This window comes from Fusarium musae, chromosome 3 (genome assembly GCF_019915245.1).
Source record: "Fusarium musae strain F31 chromosome 3, whole genome shotgun sequence".
Classification (NCBI taxonomy): domain Eukaryota; kingdom Fungi; phylum Ascomycota; class Sordariomycetes; order Hypocreales; family Nectriaceae; genus Fusarium; species Fusarium musae.
The window spans coordinates 1,732,536-1,749,369 of NC_058389.1; the positions used below are offsets into that span (position 1 = coordinate 1,732,536).

Genomic DNA, 16,834 nt, shown 5'->3' on the forward strand with positions numbered 1-16,834 from the left:
GTCTTCAACAAGGCTGCTGCGACCTTGTCGCACACTCACAAACAATACAATCACTCACCCCTAGCGGGTTGTACATCAACTATTGTACATCAACTATCTGCATGTCAACGTGGTGGTATTTTTTGATATTCTCGCTGTGTAACTGAACTCCTCTGAATGAGTTCGTTCGTTACAGGAACGACGTTACTCGCTATGATCAACGCATCTCAGAGCTTGTCTCATATCTTCTTGTCACGATACTCAAGCATGCCTTGGTTATCTTGCCTAATAGAATTGCCAACAGTGATGATGAGAAGTTGCTCTTGTCGTGGGCTGACACTGCCCTGAGGGGTTCTCATCTCTTGTGTAGTTAAAGTTGGAGTTGATGAATCACTGCCCTACATTAGACTTGTTCCACTACAGATGATCATATCTCGTGATCACATTACCTACTTTCTGGATCAGACCTGGGATGAGATCTGGTTGTCACAGGGAAGGCGCAGTCGTACTCTTGAATACATGCAAGGGAAGAGCAGCGCGACAGTCAACAAGCTCTTTCCCATTTCTTTACCAAAGAGGTCCTCGGCCGTAACTTCTTGCCGATCAAATACCTATCTTTAGGGACCTACCAACAACTTCTTGACCTTTTTCTTTCGGCTCTGGTTTTCTTGATCAACTCACACGTTTTCGACTTGGGCTACCTATAGGTATATTCACGCTCGCGCTCTTGTCAGGTTCTTCATTATGAAGTTCCTCCTCCTTTTGCTATTCACCCTTTTGGGCAGTGCTGATGCGAGGTACTGGCTCGAGGACATCGAGCACCGTGGGAGTGCTCCCTATTATCCTGACAAGCTTTACCCTGTGTTTCGCAACGTGAAAGACTTTGGTGCTGTTGGCGATGGAGGTTCGTACTTCACCCGGACGTAGTTTCATAGCTAACAAAACAGTTGCCGACGACACGGCCGCTATAAATGCAGCAATCAGTGAAGGTGTTCGCTGTATTCCTGGGGTGTGCAAAGGAAGCACTATTTCACCCGCGACTGTCTATATCCCAGCTGGGTGCGTGACCAAAACAACATCGCGAATTCAGTATTGCTGACAGAGAAAGAACGTATCTCATCAGCAACTCCCTCATTGATTTGTACTATACGCAAATCATTGGTGACCCCACAAACCGACCTGTCATCAAAGCTTCCGCCTCCTTTTCTAAGCAAAGCTTTGGCTTAATCGACGGAAACCCCTATCTGTCTACTGGTTCCCTCTCATGGAACTCGACAAACGTCTTTTTTCGCCAAATTCGTAATCTGGTTTTGGATACAACTGCCCTTCCCCCAGACTTTCCTGCTGTGGGTATACACTGGCCATCATCTCAAGCGACAGCTATCACCAACTGTGTGTTCCAATTGTCGACCGTTCCTGGAAATCAACACACAGGTCTCCTTATTGAAGAAGGATCAGGGGGGCTTCTCAATGATCTTTACTTCTTTGGCGGGGGAAATGCCACAGTTTTGGGTAATCAGCAGTTTACAGCACGTAACCTCTGGTTCTCCAATGCCGACGTCGCGATATGGATGACCTGGGACTGGGGGTGGACTTTCAAGAGTACTGTGTTTAAGAACTGTCGAGTGGGCATCAAGATGGATGATTCATCGTTCGGTGTTGGCTCTATCACGATCCTTGACGGTTGGTTCGAGAATGTTGATGTGGCTATCGCTACGACACGCAACAGCTCACAGAGTATTAGCAGCGCAGCTTCTGTGGCGATGGAAAACGTCAAATTTCAGAATGTGAAAAACGTTCTCATGGGCCCTGAAGGTACTGATCTAGCACGTTCTGCTATAGCACCAGTAGACAGCGTTGTTTTCCTGATGGTAGGCCACCTCGCGGAACTGTGAGCATTGCTGACAGACTCAGGGGCACTACGCGAACATGGAGGGTACATTCGATGCGACAGCCCTTTATCCGCTTCCTTTCACTCGGAGTCAAAATCTCCTTGATCGCAATATCTACTATGAGCGATCAAAGCCTCAGTATGAGCAGGTTCCAGCCAGTTACTTCATATCAGCAAAAGCAAATGGCGCATACGGTGACGCATCACATGATGATACTCAGGCACTCAATACCTTGTTTCAGTACGCGGCAGCAAAAGGGCTCATCGCATATCTCGACGCAGGATACTACATGGTTTCAAATACTGTACACATCCCACCGAATGCCAGAATTGTAGGTGAAGCCTTGGCATCGATCATCATGGGGACAGGGCCCAATTTTGGGGACGTGAGCAAACCTCGACCTGTCGTCCAAGTTGGTCTCCCTGGTGATGTTGGCCAGATAGAGTGGTCAGATACAATAGTATCAACTCGTGGTCCAACAGCAGGTGCCATCCTAATTCAGTATAATTTGTTCGCTCCTGAAACCCCATCAGGCATGTGGGATGTACACACTCGAATTGGAGGTTTTGCTGGGACCTATCTTCAAGTTCCAGACTGCCCTGCTATCAAAGGGACAAACACTGTTAATCCGAGATGTCTGGCAGCTTACATGAGCTTCCACGTAACGGCTTTCGCTGGGGGTCTATTCACAGAAAATTGCTGGTTTTGGGTCGCAGATCACGATCTTGAGGATCAAAAATACCAACGTGTTTCTATCTTTGCAGGAAGAGGAGTTCTTGTAGAGGCACAGAGAGGCCGCATCTGGCTCAGTGCGTCTGGTTCAGAACACCATGTTCTGTATCAATACCAGCTCTCCAACACCAGAGACGTTTACATTGGCCACGCACAGACAGAGCAGGCCTACTTTCAACCCATGCCCGTGGCTCAATACCCGTTCCCTCTTGCGCCAGCACTGAACGATCCAAACTTTCAGCAAGACTGCCAGAACGACCCTGATCCAGGATGCAATATGGGATGGGGCATGAGAATTCTCAACTCCAGCAACGTTGCCGTGTATGGGGCAGGGTTTTATTCATTTTTCACGAACTACAACGATACCTGTGCTAGCAACAAGTCTCCAGGATACTGCCAAGCGAGAACTTTGAGCATTCAGGGCATGAGTCCTGGAACGAGGTTTCTAGGATTGACTACAGTGGGCACCCGGATCATGGTGCATCGAGATGGGATGGATTTGGCTCCGGCTAGTGACAACAACAGCACATTTGCAGACACTTTGGCTTTGTATGTATCATGAGCATTTTGAGATGCCTTTTTGAAGTCCAGAGAATGAAGGGGGAAGCTTAATAAGGGTATCGTTCGCTATACCAGTAAACTAACTAGAATTCCAAATACCTCTCAATGTTGCCAAAGCAATAAACACAGCTTCATCTGTTCTGATATTACGGCATCCTTGACCAGGCAAAACATTTACCCAGTGGTCGAATAACTCCTTGGTCCTGGGACCTTGGATGTCCATACTGCTGAGTTCTTGATCGTTCATTGCTGCAAACTCTAGACCTCGCGGGCCACCAAAGACGATGATGAGATGATTGAAGTTGACTCTCTTAGACGGCGGGAAAACCCTAGAGGCCGGAACACCACGTTCGGAGGTGCCAATACTGACATCGTAACCGTTCTCGTAGGGACTCTCAGTGAAAACATTGGAGAGGGAACTGGCCCTTCTGACATTGTATCCCCAATAGTACCCGCCCTCAGTTCTTGGTGCAGCAGGATGCACGGGTTCAGGATATTGGGTCTCATCCTCTGAAAACTTGAGTGTTATCCGTGTCTTTGGAGGGATCTTGGCCTCAATCTCGACAGGCTCCCCCAGGCCAACTTCAACGAGCGAACCGGAGCCTGTGCTTGTTTCACCAGTGACAACTATTCCTTCCCGATAAGAGATCCAGTCCTTGGGGTTTGGGTGGTGGGGCATGTCGAGAGTGGGCAACATGGCAGTGAGTCGCAGGTTGGGGTGGAGAGGAAAAAGGGCCTTGCGCATAAATGGCGGCGCCTCCAGGTAGGTTAAAATGTGCGTGAGGAAATGGCATGGATCGGTGTCGCCTGTGTAACTGCTGGTATCTGTGTGACGAGGGCGGGTCGCGAGAGGAGAATCGTCAAAAACAACCACTTCGTCGACAGAGAAAGCAGCGAGGGCACGAGCAATGCGCGCGGGTTGGTTCATTCGCTGGTCAGAGGAAGCGAGGCTGCGTTTATTAGTTAGTAAGGGGATAGCTGATATTAACAAGATGCATACTCTGAGAGAATACTGCTGGGAATGGCAACGGAGATGGTCCATGGTCGACCACCTTCAATTGGGTCAAATATCGTGGAAGGCCTGCCGGAACCTCCCTCCCGACCGTTATGTTCGGTTTTGCGTTTCTGGTAAAGGTTAATACGTTAATTGGTGTGGACTTGGTGTGCATTTGAGACTAGCCTTGGAATTGCGCTCTGAGTAGGACATCTTGTTCTTAATTGCAAGGACTGATACTACCGGAAAAGTGTAGATCACCTTCGAGGTAAAGTTGCGACAACCTAACTCTAGCAAAAAGTTGTGATAGTGGGGCCGAATGTCCGGCAGAATCTTGCCGCCTTGGTCACCGCCTGCCTAACACAGAGCTCTCGAGGCTCGCCTGCGCTTCGTCAGCATCATGGCGAACAGGATGCGACAAATGTGGCCTTTCACGACGAGCAAACAGACTCAACAATAACGAAATCACAACCATGAGCGGCCCCATTAACGTTGCTTCTGAATCTGAATGGAGTAGTCTCCTCTCGGGTACAAATGTGGTGATCGCAGATTGTACGTTTGAACGTTTCGCTAATATCCATGTCATCGCTAACACGACTTCTACTTAGTCTACGCTGACTGGTGTGGTCCCTGCAAGATGATTGCGCCTACATTCGAAGCTCTCGCTAAAGAACACTCACGTCCGAAGAAGGTTGCCTTTGCAAAGGTCAACGTCGATAACCAGTCCGGCATTGCTCGAGCCCAAGGTGTTTCCGCCATGCCGACCTTCAAGATCTTCCACAACGGTACCTGCATCGAGACCATCAAGGGCGCCAACCCTCCCGCTCTCACAGCGGCTATCAATAATGCGGTAAAGCTTGGCGGACCAGCTACTGGCAATGTTTTCAAGACTCCTGGGCGAACGCTCGGTGGCGAGTCACGATCTGCCTCTCTGTCCAAGCAGTGGAACTTGAAAGCCATCTTCGATGCCCTGATTACGTTCTTTGGACTATACTTTGTTTCTTTGTTCACGGTAAGTGACCGACTGGCGGTAGTTTAGTGTGAAATACTGGGGTTGCTAATTAGATGGTAGTTTGACCCGTATAAGTCAGCGGAAGAGAGCCCTTTCAATGTTCATCGTAAACCAGCACCAAGAAGCACTGGTGGTTCGCAGAGCGCTGGTGGTGCCAGAGCTCCTCCGCGTTCGTCCTTCAAGACCTTGGCAGATCTTGGTGGTGATTAAGAGAGACTTCGGGCATGGCGTTTATCGGTAAAGGGCATCAGAGACATGGGCGTGGTTTTTAATAGTTTCAGGCGAACTTACTACACAGTTCTAGAATCAGTCGACACGTTTATATGATTTTGAATCTCCATTCTTGGTACTTGGTGACCAGTTAGCTGAAGCGTACAAATAGCATCACGTGACTACGCGCTTCTTCACCTCAAAAAGATGAACTCTCTAAACTTCGACTCCATTACGTCAAATTTGTATAGTACGGAAAATGTTGTCGGCCAGAAGAATTCGGAATGCTTGTCCGAGGTGTAGTGCTTCTTCATTAACAGTATCTTCACGGTTTTATTCTTCTTCCACTCCTTTACTTCGCCCGCAACGTATTTCGTCCTCCCGTTACTTGCAGCCCAATAGGAAGGCTGCAATTACACAGGCATTTTCGACGTCAAGATGTTTGCGACAAGACACACAAACAACGGGACAGGCGTCGCCGGAGGAAATTGAGCAAATTGTACGAGACGCTAAGCAGAGATTTCGAGATACTTTACCAAAAGGATATCTTAATGACGAAGAATATGCGGTTTACGAACGGCTATACGGTGCACCGCTGCGTGAGACGAGACCTGAGGATGTCGGTATCCCAGAACATGCAGACATGGGACCACAGTCCTCACGACCAGATAACGAAGGCATTCTATTAAGGGAACTTGAGGGTGGCGAATTTGAAGAGGTCACTTATGAAATTCCTCTGAATGAGGGTGTCGAAGACATCATCGAACCAACTCCGGAACCTGACTTGGAGGACCGCGCAGTCGACCAAATTGTGCCAGGCTATGTGGATTTAGTTGCCAGAAGCCAGCGAGAATATGATGCACTACAGAAGCTTTCAGAGGACTTCAAGGTCGCGCAGCAGAAGCAACAAGAGGCCGAAGATGAGGCAGCGGCCCAGGAAGAGTTGGAAACGGAGCAACAGGAGGAAGATACGAAAGCGACATGGCCTGAGGAGTATGAACCTGGTGAGCGACCCTCTGGCGAGGAGGCACGATTTCACCCTTTGACTCTGGAGGGTCGCTTCTGGGGAAGCCCCATTGAGATCCTCTTGCCAAAGGACGAAATGATCATGCCGATTCGTGATCTTCTACAGCGAACTCACATCGATCACGTCAAGAGTGCCGCTGAAACTGCGTTTGGTGGTCCAGGTCTTCCTCTGTCTCCTGCGACACCTGAGGCTAAGAGAAATGGAAATATGTTTGGTGTTGGCCTTCCAGCAGATCAGCGACATATGACTGAGATTGAAGGTGATGCTTTTCTTGCAGGCTTCATGCCGCCAGCCTATGCTTCAATAATGGCTATCCTCAAAGAAGTTCGCAAGCGAGTCGGAAGCGAGTGGCTTCAGTCTAAGCTTAAAGATGGCAGTGGTGTAAGCGTTCTCGATGCAGGATCTGGAGGCGCAGGCTTGATTGCCTGGGACGAGCTTGTGCGGGCAGAATGGGATCTACTGAAGGAAAAGGGTGAAGTTAAGGGAGACGACCCCCCAGGCAAGCGGACAGTCATTATTGGCTCTGATCGTTTACGACACCGTACCAAGACTTTCCTGGAAAATACTACTTTCCTTCCTCGGCTTCCCGACTACGAGCACTCGGGAGAGATGAAAGGTGAGCATCTAGATGCGGGTAGCAAGCCCCAACCCCGCAAGAGTTACGATGTTATTATCGCCTCTCATCTCTTTCTGAAGGAGGAACAGGACCACTACCGACAGGCAGTCCTTAACAAACTCTGGTCTTTACTGAACAAAGATGGCGGTGTTCTGATTGTCCTAGAGAAGGCTCATCCTCGAGGATTTGAGGCTGTCGCTCATGTTCGAGATACCGTTCTTCGGCAGTTCCTTTTGCCTCAATCCGGAGAGCCAGAGCTCGATAGTGAAGGGTTCAACCCTGCCTACGAACGCGAAAAGGAGCTTGGATATGTTGTTGCCCCTTGTACTAACCAGGGACTGTGCCCGATGTATCAGACACCTGGCAAGAGCAAAGGCCGCAAGGATTACTGCCACTTCAGTCAGAGATTTGTCCGTCCTGCGTTCTATTCTCGAATGCTTGGAAACAGCACGAGGAATCAGGGCGAAGTCGAGTTTAGCTATGTTGCCTTCAGACGTGGTGTCGCTAAGGAGCGGTCTATAAGTGGCAAAGAAGCCGCAAACCGAGCCTTCGAAGGATACGAAGACTCTGACGAAAAGCCCGATATGCAGAGCCTGCCGCGATCTATCATGCCTCCCTTGAAGAAGAAGGGACACGTGACCCTTGACTTCTGCACTCCGGAAGGCAAGCTTGAGAGATGGACCGTCACCAAGAGCCAGAGCAAACTCGCATACCACGATGCTCGCAAGTCACGATGGGGCGACCTTTGGGCTCTCGGAGCCAAGACGCGTGTTCCACGTAACGCTCGTGTTGGCAAGGGACCCGACGACGGTGGTAAACGAGCCGGCCAAGGCAAGAAGCCCAGAAAGGTCGAGATTGTCATGGGACCTGGCGGAATCAGTGCCAACGAGAAGAACGCCCCTCGTGAGCGCCGTGGAAAGAACAAGATGGACAAGAAGAGCCGCCTTATCAAGGAGATTCTCGAGGCGGAGGAAGAGGAAGAGAGAATAATCGCCAAGCAGATGGATGAAGAAGTAGAGGCTGAACTGCAAGACGACTCTGCCAGGAGAGGTCGATCATAGTGGATGTATTATATGTAAAATAGATGTACCAACACTGGTTCGGGGCCATGTAGTCATGATGAGAATGGATATTGGGCATGATGATAGATCTCAACACCAAAACAACAAAATAATGACACGATTTTATGCAATACGCTTTTAGAAGCCTTCGACACACTTGACAGCCGTGAAGCACTTTCCAACGTTATTCTGAATATTTTCCCAGTCGCTCAGCTTGCTCGTCAACTTCTTGTATGCCATTCCAGTGTTCAACTTCAACAATAAGAGCCACGCCCGGTTAGCTCAATCGGTAGAGCGTGAGACTCTTACGAGTACGCGATCTCAAGGTTGCGGGTTCGACCCCCGCATCGGGCTGTTCCTATAAATTCGATTGCGAGCGTTTGCGAGGCTATCTTTTTTTGTGTTTTTGTGTTTTTGTGTCCTGTGATGGCAATGTTGCGGTGCCTAGAGTTGTTTCTGGAGTGAGCCTTTACAATAATGTATTGAAAAGTACCAAAAACCATCTTTTTGTCTAGGTACTCCTGATGAATGACAAGTTATGATCCAATTGGCCTTGCTACTCCTTCATCATGACATGGATTCAACTGCTAATACATTGGCGAAGTCCATATCATGGCGATTCTGTTATAACGTGTTTATATCGGATAATTTTCTTGAAATTTGCATCTCCGCCCAAGAGCCAAGACCACGGAATTGCATGCTCTGCATCAGTTCATCTTGACCTTATCGCCCAAAATAACGTGCTTTATCGCAATTCTGACATCTCCGGTTGCGGCCCGCGGAAGTCGGCGATTGCGTTATCAAGGGTGTCTTTGGTGCCCGCCGACAGCCCGATTGGAGAGATGGCGTGAGTTTGAGCCAATGACACGAGCCTGATTTGGAGTCTTTGGAGGGGGAGGGGCAATTGGGTAACTTTTTTTTCCATCTGCTCATGAGGGAAAGAGCAGGGGTTCAGGGCCTAGTCTCATTCAGTTCATGAGAGAGACAGAGAGACAGAGAGAGAGAGCTCTTTTATAAGCCGGCCGAGTCTCGCAGTCGCGATATTTTGGTGCGCTTTTGCTGAGGCGAAATATTTCTCCCTTTATTTTCTGTATAAGCAGATCAGGTTCTCTATTCAAAATGACATCAGCAATACCATCTTCGCTTCTCGCAGCTCTCAACTGCAGAGGCAATACTCATCTCGTTATCGGTACGAACCCGCTCGCTGCGACTCGATGTACACAGTCTCTAAGCTCTGGCGCAAAACCAATCCTTATTGCCCCCGAAGGCTCTGAGCTTCACTATGCTCTACAAAGGAAGATCGACGATGGCAGTGTCCAATGGCACAAGAAGCAATTCGAAGACGCCGATTTGCTGAGTCTCGGGCGCGAGGAAGTGGATGGTGTAGTCGATGCTGTCTTTGTCACTTCAGGACCACGAGACCCTCAAAGTATGTCTTATACGAATACTACAAAAATGGTTGTTAACAATTACCACAGGTCTTCATATTTCTGCCCTTTGTAAACGAAATCGCATTCCCGTAAACGTCGTTGACGCTCCTCAACTCTGCACATTCTCCCTCCTCTCGACACACACCGATGGCCCGCTCCAAATCGGCGTCACTACAAATGGTCGTGGCTGTAAGCTAGCCTCGAGAATTCGTCGTGATATTGCCGCTTCTCTCCCCGTCAACCTCGGTGCTGCCTGCACACGCCTCGGAGACATCCGCCACCGCATCCATGATGAAGATTCTCTGGGCGCTCAAGACGACCCCGCCTCTCTCGATGATTCATATGATCAAAACGCCCAATTCAACCGCTTAATTACTGAAGAGGATGCAAAGAATCGAAGGGTGCGCTGGTTGAGTCAAGTCTGTGAATACTGGCCCCTCAAGCGTCTCGCTACTATTACCGACAACGATGTTGAGATGGTTCTAAAGTCATATCCCGGGAACGGTCCCGATATCAAGCGTGATCCTCACATACCAGAGAAGCGTGTTGGCACCATTATCTTGGCCGGTAGTGGACCTGGGCACCCTGATCTCCTCACCCAGGCTACCCATAAAGCTATCAAGACCGCTGATCTTATTCTCGCTGATAAGCTGGTGCCTTCTGGTGTCCTTGACCTTATCCCCCGCCGCACTCCTGTTCAGATTGCTCGCAAGTTCCCCGGCAACGCAGATCGCGCTCAAGAAGAACTTCTTGAAATGGCTCTCGCCGGTGTTCAACAAGGCAAGACAGTCTTGCGCCTCAAGCAGGGTGATCCATATGTATATGGCCGTGGTGGTGAAGAGGTTGCCTACTTCCGTCAACACGGCTTTGGAGACAGAGTATCGGTTCTGCCAGGTGTGACAAGTGCTCTTAGTGCTCCTCTTTTTGCTGCAATTCCTCCTACACAACGTGATGTTGCTGATCAGATCCTGATATGTACTGGCACGGGCAAGAAGGGCAAGGCTCCGTCACCACCAGAGTTCGTGCCCAGCCGTACTGTGGTCTTCCTCATGGCCCTTCACCGAATCAACGGGCTCATTCGTGAGCTGACCACTCACGTCGAGCTCGAGCCTCTTGCCCCGGCTAATGAAGAGGCTGCTTCGGCGCAGCCCCCTCCTCCACCAAAGCCTACTCAAGTCTCGCCCGCAACAAGCGAGAGCAAGCGAGTACTCTGGCCCCGCAACACTCCATGCGCCGTCATTGAGCGTGCCAGTTGTCCAGACCAGCGGGTTATTAGAACTACACTCGAGCATGTTGCTGAGGCTATTGAGACAGAGGGCAGCCGGCCTCCAGGTCTCTTGGTTGTTGGACGATCTTGCGAGACTCTGTTCACCCCTGAAAAGGGTCGAGCTTGGGTCGTCGAGGAAGGATTTCGAGGTATGGAGATAGAAGATTTCACCGTCGGCCTTGAGGCCTTGTAAGCATGATTCATGATATCCTATATGATTTGGTTTGGAGTTTACGCGGGCATGGTAAGGGTTGCATAGCTGGAGTTGGGTAGATCTGGATGTTACTTCTACATAGACTCATATCAACAATGATCATTACTATACAACCTTTATTCACTCTGCACGCGGGCGCTTCGTGTAGACACCCAGCGGTGCATCGCCGTCCTCCACTAACGGTCTCTTGCTTGCAAAAACTTTACGCAAGCCTTCCTGTCCAGGCTTTCCCAATAGGACAGGCTCTTGATACTTCTCATCACCTAAAAGACCTTTCAAGTAGTCACCTCTCAACCCAGAGAGCCTGCTCTCCACTTCTCCAAAGGCCTTTTGCCAGTCACGCAATTCCTTGTCGAAATTGCTGCCTAGCTTTGTGACCATCAGCTGGACTTTTGAAACAGCCTCCATTACCTTGAGTGAGTAGATTGGATCTTTAAGATGATGCTGAAGGTGAGTAGGTGCGTACGATTGATTGGGTATTCCCATTTTTACTGTTCAAGATCTCCAAGAAAAACATCAAACAATTGGTTAGTCTTTGCACTCTGTTTTGGTCCAGGTCCAACAGGAGGACTTTTTGTGAGCCCACCCTGCCAGTTCGTCTGGCCGAGAATTGATCGGACGATGGAGTGCCTCTCGCAGCGCGGTTTCCACGAAACCCTGCACTGCTGGAATTGGAGGCGCCTTGTTTGCCTCCAGAATCTTGAGGGGAGGTTCAAGAAACTTGCCAAACATACCATAGTTGCCCGTGGGAGCCAAAACTCCTTGTTGTCGTTGAGTGTTTTGCAGCTCTGCTCCAGTATATGCAAAGCTTCATGCCCCGCAGAATTGAGATAGGCTGCGATTCGTCCTCAGTGGGTGGCCTTCTCACTTCAGGTGAATTCAGTGGCGGTCCGTATGGACTTACTCCCGCCAGCAAGATGATCTCATGGTATCGTTGCTCATCAAGTGCATTCCTCATGAAGTCACCCCGGAGAGGTTGAAGAACTCTCTTTAAGCCATTGTAGTTGAAAACCCAGCTTCGTAAGTCAGGTTCAGCCTGGGCCTCTATCTTGGCCACATTGAGTTTCTCACACGTGCCGGTTGTCTGATCCAATATCCTTAAGGCTTGGAGCGACTTTTGTTCCCCAATAGCGTGCTCGATATGCAACCTTCGAGTTTTTGGTGCGTTGAACTCCCAGACAGTCTCCTGAGGCGAAGTCAGGAATCGATCCAGTTCAGCACAATCCTCTCAGAACCCACAACCTCGCTCCCGGAAAACCAATCTGCCGCCAGGCTGAGATTGCCTGGGCAAGTCAAGGCGGATGATTTTGCGCACAAGAAGCTCAAGAGTATCCAACAAAGCTGGTATTTTCCTCGATAGGCCGTCTGCGGCTAAGCGAATGAGGGGGGGTGATCAAGCAGTAGATGACGCCGAATGGATCTTTGACAAGAATCCACCTCGCTTTCTCTGCTACAAACAGAGAGGACGTGTCTTCAATTACCTTAGAAGCTTCTACAAATGCTCCTATAGCATGGCACTCAGTGATGAGCTGAACAAAAGGTCACAGATCAGATCGTGTCTTGGAGTCTCGACCAACCAAGCTTCTTCCGCAGGCCCGAGCCCAAGGGGTAAGAAGTTGAGTTCACCATCGCTGTGATTTATAATGCTTTTGAACATTCCCTTTGCATATTTAGAATGAGGTTCATTTCTGAACTGGTAAATATGGAACAGAAGTTGAATCAAAAGTGCGCTATGGCTCTCGCAAGTCGAATTGCGCATGGTCAAGCTCCCAGACGTTCTGGGCCTTGTTGTCAGTACCCTGAACCGAGTGGCTCAGCTCTTTGATGATATCGGTATAGTGATCTGTTAGAGGTAGCGGTATTATTTGCTGCCCTCCAATCTTGAGACCTGGGTTGACGAACTCCTGGTAGCTTTTGAAGGATACAAGTTTAGGTTCTGCCTGAATGGCATTCAAGGACGCGAACAGCTTCTTCTCCCATTCACTTTCTTCGATCTCAGGCGCGTCGTCGTCGTCGTCGCCACTACTTTTGATGACGTGTTGTGGTTGTAACATCCCGAAGGTATGTTGGGGTATAAAGTGTCATGTCATGTCAAGTCGTGGAAGACGAGATGAGATGAATGAAAGTTAGTTAGAGTTTGGTTACACGACAAAAGTGGCACGCGTCTCATAGCTAAGCGCGACACGCGAAAGAACTGCCAGCATTCAGGCGAGATATGGCAATTTCACTAACTATTGGCATTTAATTCAGATGACATTCATTAGTTTTTGTGATGGATTCTTTACCACTCCAAAGAGACTAGAGCTCTATATCAGTCAGTACCTTGGAGGCCCAGTGCTGCCGTCTTGCGGCGAGCGGTTGATAGCCCGGCGGCCCGGCCCGTTACACCCGACGTCAGCCAAACAGGCAAGGAATCCAGAATCTAACTATTTTAGATGACAAAGAGACTCGGGCCAATTTAGGATAGACTTGTTAAATCTTTAGATTGCCTTCTTAAGCATTTTCAGCACCTCCGTTCAGATTTAGAAGTTTCCTTGGTCCTTAGGGCGTTCTCAATGCCCAGTCCATCATCTATCCCTTCCGGTAGGAACAATGCGAGCTCACTCAAAAGAACTTGAACCGCGTGTACATATGATCATGGACCAGTTTTGCTTAATTACCTGCCCATCAAGGTTCTTCGTCCATATCGCGTCTACTTATTAGAAGTACGTATATAAAATAATATCTTGGCTGGCAACGCCAGCGGGGACATACAAGATACATCCTTATCTTACACCCAAAATCTCACTTCGTGTATCAATCGACGACCTCCCATCATTAACCGAATTTCTAATTGTATAATATCAAAGGCCAGTAAGAGTCAGTTTGAGCAAGTATTGCAGATCTCCTTAGACAGCTGACTCATCAGCCCCGCTATTACAAGACCATATCTCTCAAGTGATGTCTTCACCATGCTGATCAACCTCGATTTCTCCGATGCAAATATGGGTTTCCTATCACAACGAGCCACAGAGGCAGTTGGCGGACTGGACCTTCCATGGAGATTCGCACCGAGAGGGGACTATGATGCAGATCATAACCCAAATGGTTTGATATCATTTGGCACAGCTGAACATGTACGAGGGCCTTTTGACCAGCGCTTCAGAATGCTGACCATACTAGGCTTTGGTGACGGAGGATTTGAAGGAGTTCACAGACAAGAATGTATGAGCGCATTCGCCAGTCCTGTAAACCAGAACAGCTTATAACTGACACGCATAGGTCGTCATCTCCCATGAGGATTTCCTCTATCGAGGTAGCCATGCAGGGGGTTCTCGCTTCCCCAAAGCACTAGCGGCCCATCTCAATGAATACCTTCAACCTTATAGCCCTGTGACTCCTCATATGATTCGGTGCGTTGGTGCTGCTACCGCAATGCATGATATTCTCGCATGGGGAATTGCAGACCCTGGTGATGGTGTCCTGACTAGCAGGCCTGTATATGGCCGATTCGAGCTTGATTTCGGCAACATGTCTCAAGTCAGAGTCGTATACTCCAACAATACGATAGAAGAAGCGTTTCAAGATGACATTGTCGAAAAGTTCGAGGAAGCGTTGTTGCGCTCTCGAAAGGCCGGCGTCAATGTCAAGATGGTGCTAATCGTTAATCCCCACAACCCCCTTGGTAAGAAAGTATTTGAACTTTTCTCGCCCAAAGACCTAATAATTTCCAGGACGCTGTTATCATAAATCAACGCTCATCAGTATAATGCAATTCTGTCAAAAGCATAGACTGCATCTTCTGAGCGATGAGATATACGCCTGCTCCGTCTTCGATACAGACGAGCCCGCAGACCCCTTTGCCTCGATACTTTCAATCAATCCGACGGATCTTATAGATCCGGAACTTCTTCATGTCACCTATGGTCTAAGCAAAGACTTTGGTGCAGCTGGTCTTCGGCTTGGTGCCATAATCACTCGCAGCCAACCTGTCCTCCGGGCTATCGAAGCGGCCATGCGATTCAATAACCCCTCTGGAGCCAGCTTAGCTATCGGAAGTGCCATGCTTGAGGATCGAGAGTGGTGTCGAGCTTTTATTGACTCTTCACGGCTGAAGCTTGCCCAAGCCCACCGCCACATCACGTCCCAGCTCCGTGACATGGGTATCAAGTACTTACCCGGCAGCAACGCAGGGTTCTTTATCTGGGTTGATCTATCCCCGTACCTTCCATCCGATTTCGACGGAGATTCGAATCAAGAATTTGCTCTGGCGAAAAGGTTTCACAAGATGGGTGTGTTTCTGCACCCTCGCGAGGAGCATTCTATCGAGCCGGGATGGTTCCGAATGGTATATTCGCAAGATCCAAGAACTGTTACCGAGGGGCTTCGGAGGTATGTCAATGATTATTGCATTAATGGCCAAGTACCAATGCTAATAATTCTAGAATCCATAAAGCGATTTCTTAGCCTGAATGGCAGTGGAAAAGGATAATCAAACTTATGACGGACAAATTCAAACAAGTGCTGGAAATTTCAAAGATAGAGGTAGAAAACAGCCAGCCATCCTACATAGGAATGTAAGTGGCTGTAGCTTTGATATAGCGCTAGAAATCAAACCTCAGTCAGAGTGGTGATGATTTGATACCCCATCTTGATACACACTTGTATCTGCCACCTACTGGCTAACAGCATCCTCGAACTTCTTACCAGTCAACATGAGGAAGGCCTCTCGGTAGCGGTCTGCTGTAGCCTGAACGATATCCTGGGGTAGCTCCACGCCCTCCTTGCCCTTGAGTCCTTCCTTAGTGAGCCAGTTGCGAATGAACTGCTTGTCAAAGCTGTCCTGGTCGCGGCCAGGCATGTAGCCGGCTGCTGGCCAGAATCGAGAAGAATCAGGGGTCAGAACCTCATCGACGAGGTAGATGTTTCCTTCTCCATCCTTGGCAAATTCAAACTTGGTGTCAGCCAAGAGAATGCCTCGCTCTTCGGCATACTTGGCGGCCTCCTCGTATATCTTGAGGGAAAGTTCCTTAACCCGGTCTGCAGTCTCACGATCGCCAACCTCTTTCCAAGCGTCATCAGGGTGGATGTTCTCGTCGTGTTCTCCAGCATCAGCCTTGGTGCTTGGCGTCCAGATAGGCTGCTTGAACTTTTGGGCTTCTTCCATACCAGGCTCGACGGTGATGCCATGGACGGTTCCTTTCTGCTTGTACTCCTTGAAAGCTGAACCTGTCAGGTAACCTCGTCTATTGACTGTTAGTGCTTAAATGTCCCTATAGAGCACGAAACCGAAGACCTATTTCATATTCAAGGGGGGGGGGGTTCGCGTGGTACTTTTGCATTGAGAAAGGGGACGTACACAATTGATTCGATCTTGATGACAGAAAGCTTCTTCACGACCATCGAACGGTTCCTGATGGTCTTTGCTTCTTCAGGAGTGATGCCCTCGGGAATATCGAGACTGATGAAATGGGTGCGGAGACCGGGAATGCGCTCTGTCAAAACTTGGAACCAATGGGCCGAGACGAGTGTCAAAATCTTGCCCTTGTCAGGGATTGGGTTCTTCAGAACAGCATCGTATGCAGAGACACGATCGGAGGCAACAAAGAGAAGGGTATTCTTGTCTGGCAGCTCGAATAGGTCGCGCACTTTGCCCGAAGCAATCTTTTGAAAGCTTGGGAGCGAGATTTCCGTCAAAGCAGACATTGTGACTGAATTCTGTCAATTCGAGTTGATCAAGTTTGACTTATCGGAATAAATTCAATTGGTGAGTGACCAGGGTTAGTCACGGTTGTGATGATACCTGAAGGGAGGAAGTAGATGATGAGGTGATGAAAGTGTGAGGAGAAAAATTTAGCCT

General features: G+C 49.1%; 9 protein-coding genes and 1 non-coding gene across 10 annotated transcripts; 7 read left to right on the forward strand and 3 right to left on the reverse strand.

Moving 5' to 3' along the window:
* Positions 1–723: 723 nt before the first annotated feature.
* J7337_004002 (uncharacterized protein) lies at positions 724–1,874 on the forward strand (the record flags this gene model as incomplete). Its single annotated transcript, XM_044821707.1, has 3 exons — positions 724–883; positions 927–1,038; positions 1,088–1,874. The coding sequence occupies 3 exons, from the start codon at positions 724–726 to the stop codon at positions 1,872–1,874; spliced, it is 1,059 nt and encodes a 352-aa protein (XP_044683040.1).
* A 34-nt stretch (positions 1,875–1,908) lies between these two features.
* Positions 1,909–3,116, forward strand: J7337_004003 (uncharacterized protein; the record flags this gene model as incomplete). Its single annotated transcript, XM_044821708.1, has 2 exons — positions 1,909–2,924; positions 2,993–3,116. 2 exons carry the CDS (start codon positions 1,909–1,911, stop codon positions 3,114–3,116), a joined length of 1,140 nt encoding a protein of 379 aa, XP_044683041.1.
* Positions 3,117–3,243: 127 nt separating this feature from the next.
* On the reverse strand, positions 3,244–4,371 carry J7337_004004 (uncharacterized protein; the record flags this gene model as incomplete). The annotated part of the gene is made up of 3 exons (XM_044821709.1): positions 3,244–4,114; positions 4,165–4,245; positions 4,307–4,371. 3 exons carry the CDS (start codon positions 4,369–4,371, stop codon positions 3,244–3,246), a joined length of 1,017 nt encoding a protein of 338 aa, XP_044683042.1.
* Positions 4,372–4,631: 260 nt separating this feature from the next.
* On the forward strand, positions 4,632–5,380 carry J7337_004005 (uncharacterized protein; the record flags this gene model as incomplete). Its single annotated transcript, XM_044821710.1, has 3 exons — positions 4,632–4,710; positions 4,767–5,170; positions 5,231–5,380. The coding sequence occupies 3 exons, from the start codon at positions 4,632–4,634 to the stop codon at positions 5,378–5,380; spliced, it is 633 nt and encodes a 210-aa protein (XP_044683043.1).
* A 284-nt stretch (positions 5,381–5,664) lies between these two features.
* On the forward strand, positions 5,665–8,084 carry J7337_004006 (uncharacterized protein; the record flags this gene model as incomplete). The annotated part of the gene is made up of 2 exons (XM_044821711.1): positions 5,665–5,682; positions 5,853–8,084. 2 exons carry the CDS (start codon positions 5,665–5,667, stop codon positions 8,082–8,084), a joined length of 2,250 nt encoding a protein of 749 aa, XP_044683044.1.
* A 271-nt stretch (positions 8,085–8,355) lies between these two features.
* J7337_004007 lies at positions 8,356–8,438 on the forward strand. The gene has a single exon. It is a non-coding gene; the product is annotated as a tRNA-Lys (tRNA).
* A 765-nt stretch (positions 8,439–9,203) lies between these two features.
* On the forward strand, positions 9,204–10,974 carry J7337_004008 (uncharacterized protein; the record flags this gene model as incomplete). The annotated part of the gene is made up of 2 exons (XM_044821712.1): positions 9,204–9,513; positions 9,563–10,974. The coding sequence occupies 2 exons, from the start codon at positions 9,204–9,206 to the stop codon at positions 10,972–10,974; spliced, it is 1,722 nt and encodes a 573-aa protein (XP_044683045.1).
* Positions 10,975–12,725: 1,751 nt separating this feature from the next.
* Positions 12,726–13,049, reverse strand: J7337_004009 (uncharacterized protein; the record flags this gene model as incomplete). Its single annotated transcript, XM_044821713.1, has 2 exons — positions 12,726–12,838; positions 12,884–13,049. The coding sequence occupies 2 exons, from the start codon at positions 13,047–13,049 to the stop codon at positions 12,726–12,728; spliced, it is 279 nt and encodes a 92-aa protein (XP_044683046.1).
* An 897-nt stretch (positions 13,050–13,946) lies between these two features.
* Positions 13,947–15,466, forward strand: J7337_004010 (uncharacterized protein; the record flags this gene model as incomplete). Its single annotated transcript, XM_044821714.1, has 5 exons — positions 13,947–14,111; positions 14,158–14,199; positions 14,257–14,659; positions 14,709–15,366; positions 15,442–15,466. The coding sequence occupies 5 exons, from the start codon at positions 13,947–13,949 to the stop codon at positions 15,464–15,466; spliced, it is 1,293 nt and encodes a 430-aa protein (XP_044683047.1).
* Positions 15,467–15,649: 183 nt separating this feature from the next.
* Positions 15,650–16,680, reverse strand: J7337_004011 (uncharacterized protein; the record flags this gene model as incomplete). Its single annotated transcript, XM_044821715.1, has 2 exons — positions 15,650–16,220; positions 16,334–16,680. The coding sequence occupies 2 exons, from the start codon at positions 16,678–16,680 to the stop codon at positions 15,650–15,652; spliced, it is 918 nt and encodes a 305-aa protein (XP_044683048.1).
* Between the last annotated feature and the right edge of the window lie 154 nt (positions 16,681–16,834).